The sequence below is a fragment of the Falco cherrug genome, chromosome 7 (genome assembly GCF_023634085.1).
Source record: "Falco cherrug isolate bFalChe1 chromosome 7, bFalChe1.pri, whole genome shotgun sequence".
NCBI classification, from domain to species: Eukaryota; Metazoa; Chordata; class Aves; order Falconiformes; family Falconidae; genus Falco; species Falco cherrug.
The window spans coordinates 49,511,851-49,526,640 of NC_073703.1; the positions used below are offsets into that span (position 1 = coordinate 49,511,851).

Consider the following 14,790-nt stretch of genomic DNA (forward strand, 5'->3'; position numbering starts at 1 on the left):
ATATCTATCTATATATAGTGTATATAGATACAGTAAGTACTTATGGGGCAAATTTTCAGTAGTATGTGCCTAACTTCTATGGATTTCGATAGGAGTTAGTTGCTAAAAATGTTAGCAGTTGTGTCTTTAAATCTGAGGAAATACATTTCAAAGAATATAATTTACGCTGTTATTTGTAGCAACTCACATACTTTTCCATATACTTATGCCATAAGTGAAGAAATAAACTTTTATAGTATGTATTTACAAAAAAGGTAACTGAATTCAATTACCTGGAGATAAAATTTCATAAAAATTAAATAGAAATATCATCTCACATAAAAGACCTATATAACAAAACCATCTGTCCAGTAAAAACTAAGAAAGGGAGAACTGTTTTTTGAACAGGTATAACTACAAAATACTCCTGAACATCCATAAAGAGCAACATTGGGTTAGAAGCAAGGAGTGTGTGTCCACCTGCTCCTCCCTATGCAGGCACTAGCTGAACCGTTAGCTGTAGCTGTAGCAACAGGTCATACTGTGACACTTGCTGACCATCCCAAGAAATAGAAGCAAAAATATAAAAACATGGCTAATCCTTCATTTGATCCTCCCCAGCAGCCCACAAGGAGTTTGTCAAATACCACACCTTCCTGAAACAGAGCTCTGTGTACAAGACGAAGAACAGTTTTTATAATCAGGCAAGAAGGGAGAATATGAGAGAAAGAACATATGCACAGGCTACAAAATAAGCATTTTTGCTGAAGCTGTGCAGTTAGAGAGGCCCTTGCATCTCACTACTTGCATTGCTCTTGAAATGTCCTGGAAAGAGTGATGCATGGCTTTGCCAAGCTGTCCTACAAAGTAATGTCAAATATGAGACTTGCAATCCTTGCATCTAAATGTGATGAGGAAGTCATCAATTCTGCATCTGGACAACCCACTCTGAAGCAATTACATTTCTATTTCCACAGACACTTGATTCCATTCTTTCTGATTGTCCTGTTGGTACAAAAAGGCTTGTATTCATGATAAAAAGAAAATAATTTAGGCTACCATTAGAAGGCTGAGAATTAATATGCCTAGAGGTTAGTCAAGCTTGTCAACTATATTACCTTCTTTAAAAGTTCCCCTAGTGGAGTTTGTTTAATGAGCTGTAGAGATGGTCCATTGTACTGTTAATTTGAAATGTGTAAGCCAAGCAAATGGCTGAGAAATGAAGAATCAGTGCTTTGGAAAACACCATAGCACTAGGGCAGAAGGTCAGCAACTACGTGAGCCAGAGTCCAGAGACTAGTGTCATCAGGCAGAAATAATACTGATGTCATGATGTGATTTAAGACTTCCCAGTCAAAGAAAAATCAAGGTGTAGGGACTTTTCTTGACACATAAACAATGTCACCTTTTAAAGAACTGTGTTATGAAGAAGAGCAACGTCATTAAATCTTCTTTCACAGGAGACTGATTTTTGTCCCTTATCCCACTGTTGTGTGACAAAATAAATGTGCAAAGTCAGACATCTCCTCTAAGATTAGTATATCCTAACACACACAGAACACCCCAGTTTCCACACTGAGCCCCTTGTAAACTTTTCTGCACCTGTATGAGAAGGTGCCTTTTACATGGGAGGTAGCTGTCACCAGGTGAATCTTAGCACTGGTGAGCTGCTCTCTAGAGGAGCCAAACCCAGCTGGCAGGTATCGACCTGACCTCAGTAGCATCAAATAATTACCTTTTTCACTGTTTGGTGCATGTGTTTAGATAATCCTTTCTGCTAGTGAAAATATGTATCTTGTCCACAGCAATAAGTAAAAGCAGCAAGTCGAGTACAACAGCTCCTTCAGGGGTGTCACGACTAGTTTATTGGCTGGCAGTACTTCATAAATACATTCCCAAACCAACAGGAGTTTAGCTTCCAGTTTCACTGTGCTCTCTACTTAAGGAAAGGATGAGCTGCGTGCACCAGGAGTCAGCCTGGAAGCGAGAGCCTGTCCCAGGAACATGCCTGGCCCCCGCATGAGCTTCCCAGAAGACTGACACCATCTCACTAAGCCCGTCCCTCTCACTTTCCCTCTCCTCTCTTTGCCTTAGTTATTTTTAGATTTCACGGGTTAAAGCTTGTCCCTTCTGGACGCTTGTATGCACAGGGCAGGCACACACGTGCTGTAGATACTACAACTCGGGCACAGGAGTTAGCAACAGATTATCTTGTTCCTCCACATCAACGAATAAATTCCGACTTCTTATGACAAAATACTGCCCTCTGAGAGGATGCACAACGTGCTCAACCACAGGGAATTTTGTTGATTGCAGATTTGACTGGGAGACTTTAAACGGATAGAAAAAGCAGTTTACACAGCAGCTTCCTCTTTTCTCAGATTTCCTTCCAGTTTGCAAGATCTCGCTTTCTTTCAGCATTTGCTATAAGCCTGATTCCCATGCCGTCCGCCATAAATGCAGCAGTGGCTCAGCAGACAGCTGCTGGGTCCGTTCCCAGCGCTACTATCAGCACCACAACTGAAGGTGTGGGTGGGGGCACAGGGGGGATTTATTCTGCCATCATAAGTCGCAACCAGCCCATTATCAAGGTAAAGCAGAAGACCTATGAAGACCTTCACAAGGCGTGCCTGGAGAAAAACATTCTTTATGAAGATCCTGATTTCCCGCCAAATGAGTCCTCCCTCTTCTATAGCCAGAAAATCCCCATCAAGTTCGAATGGAAAAGGCCACATGTAAGTAACATGTTTTCTGAGTGCCTTTTACTTTCTGTAAATTGAAGTATTCACCCTGAACTTATATTTTCGCAGAAGGCGTGTATCGGGGGAGGCAGGGGGAATAAGCTGGAGAGGTATTTCCTTAAGAGCTCTGGAAGACGACTAGCTAGGGCTGTGGAAGCTCAGAGTGTGTGTATATAATGACTAAAATACAATAAACCAAAATGAAATCAAAAAAAGAGATGGAATTAAATGCGTAGAAAAACAAACATGGAATTTAATTTTCTTGTTGCATTATTTGCTAGGGATTTTCTTGTCTGAAACTACCAAAGAAATTTTTTCATTCTGCAACAAGTTACTGTGTTTGCTGAGGCTTGATTTTTAAACACTATCTTATTTCACTTACAATTTTACTTCAGTATTCTGCTGTTTTCCTAATCTGTGAAAATAAAAGGACAGATTTTGGTCTGAAGCATGTTTTTATTCAGTTGTTTTGTTCCCAGCACGGCTTAACTAACTTGAAAAAGGTGTTTATCATATTATCCACTTACTATGAACTTGGGAGTTGTAACCACTATGAGTACCCACTCCTGCCTACTAATCCTATTTCTTTTTCCTATTTTGTGGGCGTTCCCCTGCCAGCCTTCCTCTTCTTTCCCACCCTGAGTCTCTCTCACGGGCAGAGGACTAATTCCTCAATTCCCAAGTGATTTCCTGTCCTACTGCAGAGGAAGTTACCCTCTTTCCCTGCCATTCCTGCTGGGCAGGTGCTCCCCGCCAACGGGGCAGCCCCCAGGACATCGCCTCGGCCCCTTCTGTCCCCTGTCCAGCAGCGAGGACGTGGTTCGCAGAAGCTTCCCCAGCTCCCTCTCTCTGGCAGGTTTTGGCCACCTCTTCTAGATTTGCCATACTTCCCCAACACCCAAATCTGTGCTTCAGTGGCAAAGTCAGTGGTGACAGATAAAACTGACCGCAGGAATGTAACTGAATAGTGGAAGACCAGGCGCAGAGGAAGGCCACGTGCTGCAGTCACAACACCGTGAGCAATGTGGAGGGAGCAACATGCTGTGCCCTGTGCCTGTGTGTTTGTCATTCCTTCATCATCACCATGGCTACATCAGCCCCTGGAAATGAGTGCAAATGAATTAAATGCAGCCACAAGTCAATCAAAGTGATTGGATTTCCTGTTTCCACGGAGAGGGAAGCGCTATAGCGGTACAGTGGATGAGTGTCGGTGCCCTGGGGCAAACAGACTGCAAGTGTGCATATGAGAAAGCATCAAAACAAAAAAACCCACAGTGTAACCTCAGACTTGTCTAATATAACTGAGCATCCGCATATCCAGCCTTTGTTTTTGGGAAGGTTCAGACTTGAGGGTCTTTATCCCAAAGACATTTCTTTAAGCCACTCATTAACAAATAAGTTTGGAAGCTCTATACTTGGGTAGCAACAAGCTGAGGACTGTGTGAAGACTCAAAATACAGTGCAACATCAAAACCAAAGCCACCTGTGTTGATACAAGTGTTCAGTTACCTGATGTGTCAGTGGTGCCAGCTGCAGGTAGAGCAAAGGAGATCCAGAGAGCTGCGGTCTGCACCTGCCGAGTGTTGGCATGCTGTGGGATCATAGATCCAGTCAGTCCTGACCCCAATAGAGATGGTTGTTCTGCCTGGGACACACTGGGTCGGATTTATAGAGATCCCTGTGCTTTCTGTTACAAATGTGTTTGTTTTAAAACAAACCCTGTAATTCAGTTCAGTGCTGTACCCAGCAGGTCCCCGAAGAGGAGAGACTCACATTTAATGCTCTGTCACCACAACTGCAAAGTGAGACTTCTCTTGGGCACTGATGCAAAAGACATATCTGTTGGCACTGATCTCCGACTGACCCAGGACTTCAGTGGATTTTGAAACTCTAGGTTATTTAGCAATGACAAGAGGACTTGTCTGATAATATTATATACACAAATAGCCACAATAGACGTGTTAACAGAACATAATAAACTCAAATGAATATATTTAATATAATGTTTATAATAAATAACCTAAAGGGCACATGTTTGTTGGTTACCAATGCTATAACCAAGCCCTGGTGCCGGTGCGGTTCCTCAGCTGAATAGTGCTGCTTCGCTGCAGCTCCCCGCACACTGCGCTGGCATATGGAAAGGCTGGGAGTCTGCTTTTGTGCCTGGGGTTTGTGAGCACCCCACAGCAAGTCAGTCACAGGGATGACACTCCCCGGCTCCCTGGCTCCGAGCTGAGCTGCCCTCTGAGCCTGGCATGGGGAGCTCCCCTTCCCACGCGCGGGCTGTGGGGACCCTGGGCTCTCCCCACTTCCCCTGGCAATGGCTGTGATGTGACTCGACCCTTTCCCTCGGGGCTCCTGCAGTGCATTACCAAGGTGGTGAGAGGTGTCCAGCATCCCAGCCCAGAGCTACCCCTCGTTCTCATGCTTCTGGCCCTACCGGCTCCTCTCCCTGCTGTCGGTGCTACCTAGAGGTCAGGTCTTCTTCTGCCACCCCCAGAACGACTGGCCCCTGCTGCTGCAAGGGCAGCGAGGGCACAAGGGCTAGTCTTGTGCCTCCAACGGGGGTGGCTGCTACACAGGGCAGCCGTGAGACTTGGCAGGGGGGCTGCGAGAAGGCCCCTGTAATTCCACTCAGCTAGTGAGTGCCATGCCACCACACGTATGTGCAGAGCAGACTCCTAACAGTAAATCCATCCACTGTTTCTGTTCAGAGTATGCATGAGCATGATTTAGGTACATAGAGGGCAACAAAAATCCCCCTCAGTTAATGCATAATATTAAATAATTTGCTCACCCATGGATGGTAAGAGGAGCCCAAAGAGCTGTTGTCACCTGCACCTGATTATATCCAACCCAGAGCTGAGCTGTGCTCAGGTTTCTTAATAGCCTCCCACACCCAGGCTGCCTTCGGAGGCTTCTCTCAGCTGGGAGCAGGGATGAGGTTGCTGATCTTTGAGAGCTGAGAAAAAGTCTGTATTGTAACATAATGCAGAGCATCGAGGGGTCCTGCAACAGTGCTCTTTGGAGCTAATGACATTAGGGCATTAATAGGATGGCTCTGCCATGACACTGTACTTTCAAATGCACCACTGTCATTGTCCCTGCTCACAGCCAGGAGGTCACAGCATTAACTGCCGAATTTGATGACTTGCCCATGGGGATCCTCTCCATAGTAAGAAAATCAGCAGGAGGAGCTTTCTTTTCATAATGAATATAAATCAAATCAAGTCAGCAGACTAGTGGATTTTGCTTAGAATGAAAATGAACCAGATCATCTGCTGCACAGGTGCAAAGCTGTTTGAATTTAGTCGCCACAGAATGTGTGCTTCTGCAGGCAGTACTGCAATGCAAAGAGGGCATTTAGTGCCACCAAGGCAGGACTTTCAGATGAGGGTAATCCAACTCTGAAACTCTAAAACCAGCCTGGTATCTGACAACATCAAGCTCAGCCTTGAAGTGTGCAGCACAGCCATTTAATAGCATGGTCCAGACCAAGAGAGGCCAAGGGAGAAACACAGGGCTACAAATTGTCTTAGGCAGACCAAAGAAAATGATTCCTCTACTTGATAGGATCAGTTTTTAGTTAGATCAGAGTTTAGTTAGAATGCTATAGTTTATTAACAGCAGTGTTTAAAGGAATGAATGCCTTTTGCTGTAACAGTATAAGCTGACAGGAAGATTTTTCCTGACACAGAGGAAAAGCTACTGAAAAATATAATGAAGGTCAAATGTCATTTTTAGTTGCATGCTGTCTTTGCATTTTCCAGTGCTCCCTTCCAACTGACTCATTTCTTATGCTCTGCCCAGAAAGCAGCATGCAGGGTTTTCCTAGGACTCTGTCTCCTTTGCAGTAACTTTGACTGTTTGTAGTGAAATTACCATCTGAACTGAATCAACCCAGTGAAACCAAAGGTCCTTTGAATAGTACCAAGGCAGTCTGAGGCACTCAGATCAGAGGCATGCAGATCTGGATGAATCACTGCTTCAACAAAGTGCAATGTATTCTCTGTGATAACTCGACCTAAGAGGTGGAGAGCAATCCCTCGCTCAGCCAGGAAATCTGGAAGGACAGACCTGCCACCTGCACCTTCAACACCAGGTCGTCTCGCTCTGCTGAGTACTTTTCATCAGCCGTGGAAGACCTTGAAGCCTTTCCATGTAACTTCGACTGTACTCAGCACATCCAGCACAGTTTTGCAGATGAACGAGAGTAATACAATATTAGAAACATATCCGCAGTGTACTAAGCACACCTGGCCACCACAAAAAAATGCAAGAAAAGCATTTCTGTCATAGCTAGATCAGTCCATATGACAACTTTATGACTCCCTTTGCATTCCTTTTCCAACCATCCTACAAAGCAAACAAGCCCAAGATGTAACAAATGGCTCTGAGGAACGATCATTGCAGTACAGTTAATATTTGGAAACACTTAGACACCATCTAACTACCTTTATCTAAAACACAGCTTGCTGGATTTCAGAGCTTTTTACTTCAATAGAAGCAGGATCAAGCTAAAATACAGTAACAGAGGTTGAAAAAAGCACAATCCGAAAACCTGGCATCTCACAGATAGTTTTCAAGAGAGCACCACAGCAATATGAGGAAGGATACTTTCAACAAAGCAAGTGTGTGGAAAAAAGCATGAAGGCATCTCAAACAGCTGCCTTGACAGAACTGGATCCCAGGACAGCTGACCGAAGCCCAGAATAACAGGACAATCCCTCCATTCCCTCCCTTGAGGCGAATAAGATGACTGCTACTGGGAGCTGGAAGCTGGTCTCTCTATCTGGCTATACGACTAATCCAAAAATTTACATCAAAGCAACTCTGCTGATTATTGTGAAGGAGCAAAGAAATGGGTGTAAGCCAAGTGAAACTACTAGAGCTGAAACATGAGTCTGGAAACATCCAGGGCTACCCGGATGATGTGAGAAAAAAAGTTTTAGACTGCAGCCAGCTGCCTGTACTGCCACACAAAAAATTGCCAGTTGTTTCTACTTTCTGCTTCCTACTCCAGCTCTGCCATCTTCCAGCAGATTGGGTTCTTGGACCACACTTTGTCCTCTTCCCCGTTCACAGCTGCTCAGGAAAGTGGTCCTGAGGTAGCAATATCTTTCTTTCTTACCCTCACAAGAGATGGGTCCAAAAGTTGTGTCCTCTTTTCGTTCCCCATACCAAGTATTTGAGTATACGGGATGGGATAAAGCAGGGACTTTCTGCAAGAGAGGTTGTACCTGCTTCTTCCCCTGGCTTCCTTATATACTGTGGTTCTTTGTCCCATATAGAAAACGTTCTGTGTAACCCTGCAATAGTCCCACCTCATCTGCTGGCAGCTCCTACGTAGCCCTTCCCTCTCTACAGCAATTCCTTGATTATTTATGCCTGTACAGCATCTTGTGCCCATGCCGTACTAGTATAAACACTGATAAAGCCAATACATTGCTCTAATTGCAGGACAAAAGAAGACCTTCCTCTTCTCAGAGACAGATGATGTCTGTTTACATTTCTGAATACAGAGTTGGTAATTAAAAACGGCAACATGAGGAAAAGAATAAAATCTCGTAACCAGCAATTGTTTATTCCTGAGAATGAAAGACCTGATCCTGGGCAAATTTTAAGGAGGAGCATTACTGGGTCTCATTCCTGAGGAAATGCATTCTTCAGCTTTACTAATGCCCCAGCACACTATAGTTACTGCAAATTGGACATGTTAAACCTGCAGTCATTTTAAAATAATTTAATCTGGTCCCCTGGTGCTTTTTCCACTGACCTGCTCTCCTGTCCTCTCCAGTGTTTTTTTCTTCATTATTGTGTAGAAAAATATTTTACCCTATTCTTCTCATTTTGATGCAGTGTTTGCACCCTGTGCAGAGGGAGCCCCCCAGGCTGGCTATTAGACCCTGTAGATACATGGAGAAAACTCCGGCTGAAGTCTGGAACATCCATATTCCAAAACATTTTCATAGTGAAACTCTGCAGCTGAAAACTCTGTCAGACATTTTGATACCCACAAAATATCCTATGGAGAACACTGTCCTAACACAGCCTTTATTCCTCTGGCAAACAGGTATTGTAATGCATGCTTTTCCTCTGATACATCCGTTTATATTTTGCAGGAAATCTGTGAGAATCCACGGTTTATTATTGGTGGAGCCAACAGAACAGATATCTGCCAAGGAGAATTAGGTATGAAACTCCTATTTCAACTCTGCACTTTTTATAGTCTACATCATAGTTTAGCTCTCAATTTTCTTTTGCTTCCAAGGTGATATTTGAAATCCTCTGTCTCAGCATACCACTACACATCTAGCAATTCCTTCTCTCTATAGCGGATCATCGATATCAGCCTAGTAACAACCTAGGGAAGAACTTGAAGACAAGATACTTTACAGGGTGGTTTGCTTTCAATGAACTAATATCATAAGTGCATTATAAAACACTGTTTAGGCTTTCAGAAGAGACAAAATTAGTTAAGACAAGCATAAGAGATAAAGAGGAGTTATTTGACTGAAAGAAAAATCTAATCAGCTACTGTTGTATTTTTTCAGGTATTTAGACCTGTTATTTCCATACAGGAGCTTCTGAACGCCTCCAGCTAAGTGTGCCTTGTACTCAAGGACAACCTCTGTATTGAAGGCCTTAATCTCAGATGGTCAAAGATACTTTGATATAGAGGGCCACTACTTAGGTACAAGTGATGCCTCTGCAACAGCTGTCTACACAGTGCTCACCTGCACTGCTTCGTAAAGTCGTTCCCCACTCAGCTTCCCCACGTCTTTCATGGTTTTATAACTTCTCCTGTGATATTTTTCCTAAGCTAATAGATCCTAATTTGAGTTAATCTTTTCATTTAATTGCTGTTCTGTGCTTCTGACTGTCCTCATCACCATCCCAGTACTTTTTCTGGTTTGGTTTTTTTTTTTTAATTTATTTAAACTGCCTTTCTTTTTGAGGTGACTCACAGTTGCCAAGGTGTGGGCACAATGAATTTACATGCATATTTTCTCTTCTGTCTTCTATTCCTTTCCCAACTACTCATAACATGGTTTACCTTTTTTGACTTCTGATGAATATTGATAGTTTAGAAAACTCCTGGTCACCGTGGCCCCCACATCCTTACTAATGGGAAATAGGTAACTTAGGAGGTACTGCCATATGTATAGCGTTGGCTTTCCAATATATATACATATATGTATTTCTATATGTTTTATCATTCCACCAGTTTCACCAATTTATTTTACAACTTCCTGCAATCAGGTTTAGTTTTCACTGCCTTGTGTAATTCTCTCACCCCACTCATTCACACTGCCCAGGCAAGCTTACCCTATAATCTCTCTTAAAGTAGCAGCTAGGAGGTCTTAATTAAGAGTTGAGGCAACATTTGCTGAACACAGAAGTACTATAGGAGAAAGCCACGTTCCCCAGGCTCCCACAGAGGCAGCAAACTTGTGCAAGTGTCTGAAGGAGGAACTGAAAAGCACTAAAGGGGACAGTGTTTACAACAGTGCAGAGACAGATTCAAAAAGAGGAAAAAGCATCAGAGCAATGAAGCAGGAAAGAGGCCCCACAGAATAATGATTGGGAGAGTGGTTTATCTTGAGAGCAGAAAATGAAAACTGAGACACTGAAACTCAGCTGTGCAGAGCTCCACCTGTGAAAGAGCCCTCTTTCAGCTGGTCTCTGTCCTAATGGACAGCTTGGAAGGATAACTAATGCAGGAAGTCAGATGGGCATTCACATGGAACAGTGTTCATCAGATTTTAGTTTTTTTCCTAAAGTACAGGGAACATCATCTATTTAACAGCTGTGTACCTAGCCATGAATGATGCCAACAAGCATTGCCAGAGCACAAATAAAGTGCTAAAGTACTGCAGAACACATGGAGAAGAGCCCTCTCCTGAAAGGCGACAGCATGCATTACTGAAAATTAATGTGTCACTTTGCAGTATCTCACGTTTTCCCTTTGATTGTAGTTGTTCTATCCCTTCATTTTGTCTGCTGCTTTTGCTCCTTTGCAGGTGACTGCTGGTTCCTGGCTGCCATTGCTTGCCTGACACTGAATAAAAAACTACTCTGTAGAGTCATACCTCATGACCAGTCCTTTATACAAAACTATGCTGGCATCTTTCACTTCCAGGTGAGTCCCTTCATCTAGCAGGAAGGGAATGTATTTACCCGAGAGAGAGCTCAGCTCTCAGCATGCTCTTCCCTCTTGCTTCTCTGCCCTTTGGAAGCATGAGCCGCAATGGAGAAGGAAGAGGGACTGAATTGCCTCACCCCAAACTCTTCCAAGAGGGCAGTCACAGAAGGGCCAGCCCGTACAAGCAATTAGGGAGCATTAACCCACCAAGGAAGCATTTGCAGATCGCTGCGTCCTGCACATAAGGGATAGCAACAGGTGCCCGGTCCTGCCTCGCTGCTCAGATGCGGCACTATGGCCAGCACAGACACGTGGGCAGTTGGGAAGAGCATCTATTTTTAGACCCACAAGCAGCTGGTCTGTCAAAAACAAGTTATTGAAGAACCGCTAATTCAGGAAAGATTGACTGCTTCCCACATTTCCCTTGGCTCTCATAAGACACCTCTCACTGTCCCGCAGGCATTGCCCAGGGGAATTCAGTATGGCTGCCTCCCTCCCGATAGCCATCACTTTTTGCCACGTTAAGAAGTTAATTTACACATTTCTCCTTTCTCAGCCTGGCTTTTCAGCCAGCTTCCCCTGCCTGCACCAAGACAACCGAGGGTTTTTTTCTGTTTGCCTTTATTCAGTTCTGGCGCTACGGAGACTGGGTGGACGTCGTCGTCGATGACTGCTTACCCACATACAACAACCAGCTGGTCTTTACGAAGTCCTCCCAGCGTAATGAGTTCTGGAGCGCCCTCCTGGAAAAGGCCTATGCAAAGTAAAATGACCGGCTGGACCATGTCAGGCTCCCTGCCAAAACTTCGGCTGGGGAGGTGGTTAAACCGCTGTGCACAAGACTTACAACGAGCATGTAGAGAGGCTCTGAACATACCACTGCTTTTCCCATACATTCTCATGCCTCAGAACTGGGGATAGGATAAAGCATATTTTCTAGGGGGGGGTTGCTACTCATTCAGAGGTCTACATTTCATTGTCAGTATGTCTTCTTTTTGTTTGTTTGTTTGGTGTGTGCAGGTGGCATATTTTGAAACTTTTATCTTGTGGGTTACCAAACAGATGGGTTGGGGGTGGGGGGTGTTTAGTATGCGGTTTTACACATCTATGTTTATAAACACACAAGATAGATATAAATATATAGGCAGGTATCTTTATCTGTGTACAAGAGGATCTTTTTCTTTTCTCTTTCCAAGACTTCATGGATCATACGAAGCTTTGAAAGGAGGCAACACCACCGAAGCCATGGAGGACTTCACCGGAGGAGTCACAGAGTTCTATGACATAAAGGATGCCCCTAGAGATATCTATAAAATCATGAAACATGCCATTGACAGAGGATCTCTCATGGCCAGCTCCATTGATGTGAGTCCACATGAACTTTGCAGATGAGCCATAAGAAATGGTACAGGAGAGTGACCCCTCCGTCCATAATCAAATACATGCCACCTTTTGCAACTGCTTGGTTTAGTCCACGTAGTGAACATCCATTCCTAGGAGATCAAGTAATCTCCACTAGACACCACCCATTAGCAAACAGCAAGCATGAAAAAGGAAATGAACAGAAGCATGGAGGTGGAGAGAAAGGATGCAATCAGCAAAACCAGCACCCCCCGCCCTCAGTGCCCTCACCCAGTAAAATGAGGTTAGTATGGGGGTGCTGCAAATCTGTTAAGACACAAATTGTCATGTCAAAGATGCTAAGTGTGCAAACAATTAGGAAATTAACCCTTTGATTGCCAACACAGCCTCAGATTGTCTTAATTTATCATGGTAAATTTAAAAGTAAAAAAAATAATTTTGATAAGCATTATGGAGCATGACATTGCAGTAAAGGCAAGAGAACAACCAGTGCTATCAGCCACTGTAGATAAGTAGGGACATAATGAGAGAGAAGAGAAATTATCTAGGCTATCTTTTACCACTCATCTTTCTTGTATCATTTCTTTTCCCTCTCCCTGCCTCATCTCTCTGCATGATACTTCTCTCCTGTTGTCTGTACCAGGATAACCTAGGCTTTTCCTATGGATCAGCTCCTCGAAGCAACATTGGGGAACTGATTGCTCGAATGGTGAAGAATCTAGAAAATGCGCAGATGACTCACTCCACTATAGACTACCATGGGACAGATGAGAGGCCAGCCTGGGTTCGTATATCTCCAGAAGTGGTTGACTTCACAGTGTTTTTATTTACAAACAGTTAGCGAAACGAATCACCTATGCTTTTGAATCATTATTTGGCTTCACTGAATTATCCCAACACTAAAGACCTGTTCTTATGGATGCTATTTGACATATGTTAAAAGACTTCTGTGCTTTCAGACACAGTGACTGATACTGGAGTGCTTTGCTGACACTGAGGCAAAGGGCTGTTGGCTTGTGGGACGAGCTTATAATTTCCAGAACAGGAAATGATTAGTGGATTTTATCAAGTCCCTCGCTTGCAAAGGGTGGAGAAAACAAGAACATTAAAATATTAGAGCAGAACAAGATCCCTGAGCATGTGGGGAATGTGAAAGAAAGAAAAAGCAAACTCTGCATGGCTCTCACTCCGGGCACAAAAGTACTTGGTGACTTATTTTGAGACAGAGTGCTATGAGCTCTGCCCACAAATGGAAGGGAGTCTGCTCTCAGGATGCTCCTTTTAGATTACTGCCATTAAGATCCTCATTTAAACCACCTAACAAGGAAAAGAAAAAACATGTAGAATTTTATATGTGTGGTGAAATACACAGTAACTCCAACATACCTAAGTATCTAGGAAAATAAAGAGAGGGATGTTAAAACCATTTAAGAAAAATTCCAAACAGGTAAACCTAAAAACTTTCAAATCTGTAGAGGGACACATTGCTTTCTCCTTCTCCCCATCAGGCAGCTGTGACACCTTGCCCTTTAGGGAGCTGCATTTCCGTGACAATGAAATTATGTCCGCTGTATACACTTACATACACTTTAGAGAGGGACAAAGCAAACAAAAAGCCTCCACAATTACATCATCTGAAACTTTTGGTTGTGCAAACTGTCTTCTGTATTTGCAGCAGAAATAGTTGATTTTTCCTCTTTCAACATTCGTATTTAGTCTTCCTAAAAGATTGAAATGGTGTAATTCTTCAGGAAAGCTGAGTGTGACTGTCTCATTTTGCAAGCACAGCTGCCCAAATCACCCATGTTTTGGGGGGAATTTCTTCCCCAGTGCCTGTCCACTGAACGAAGGTTGCAAAACTCTTTCTACAGTTGCTGTCCCCATAGCCATTGTGCTTCTGGTTATTACACATTCTGAGCCATTACCAGAGAAAAAAATCATGACTCTCTATGAAAAGAGGCAGATAGTGCAGGCTTCAGAAGCGCTTCTGAGAAGTTGTCCAGAGCACCAGCAGAAGTTAATGTTCTTAAACAGAAAAGACAGAAAGGGGTTCTGGTAAGTAATGATGGCAACAATGTGAGTAGAAATGAAGAAAAAAGGAAATAGATATGAGGTTCTAGGCACAAAAAGTATGGAAACAGGAGCAAGGAAAAAAAAAAAAACCGAAAGAAAGAGGAGCAGAAAGGAAACAGGCAGGATGTATTTGGGTGGAATCCTCCCTGTGCAAGCTCAGAATGTACCTGTGTGACTAGTAATTCTCCGTTTCCAGCTCTGCCTTTCTCATGCCCTCAGATGTGTCAAGAAGGGATGGCAGGTTTACTGGCAGGGCTTTGCAGTCACCTTTTGGTGACAGACATAATGAAGGAGGGGTCCATGGCCCCCACACACTGTCAGAGCCCTCCCATCCCACTGATCTCAGTGTTTCTCTTACAAGTACAGAGGACTGTGTGCACCTGCCATCTTGCTCTCGACTCTTTATCTCAGAGATAAATAGTATTCTGAGATTTGCAAATTAAAAAAAAAAAATCCTCAGGCACACTAATAGTTGATTACCAAGACAGC

At 43.6% G+C, this 14,790-nt stretch overlaps 1 protein-coding gene across 6 annotated transcripts in view; it reads left to right on the plus strand.

Annotated features, from left to right (window-relative positions):
* The first annotated feature begins 25 nt into the window (after nucleotides 1–25).
* Nucleotides 26–14,790, plus strand: part of CAPN3 (calpain 3) — a 31,574-nt gene continuing 16,809 nt past the window's right edge. For 5 of the 6 annotated variants that reach the window (XM_055717221.1, XM_027807961.2, XM_027807957.2 and 2 more), the window contains exons 1-6: nucleotides 26–2,714; nucleotides 8,843–8,912; nucleotides 10,745–10,863; nucleotides 11,496–11,629; nucleotides 12,063–12,231; nucleotides 12,872–13,012. In XM_055717221.1, the coding sequence (XP_055573196.1) occupies nucleotides 2,421–2,714; nucleotides 8,843–8,912; nucleotides 10,745–10,863; nucleotides 11,496–11,629; nucleotides 12,063–12,231; nucleotides 12,872–13,012 (927 nt within the window). In that variant the 5' untranslated portion in view covers nucleotides 26–2,420. The other variant, XM_027807960.2, reaches the window with a different exon arrangement.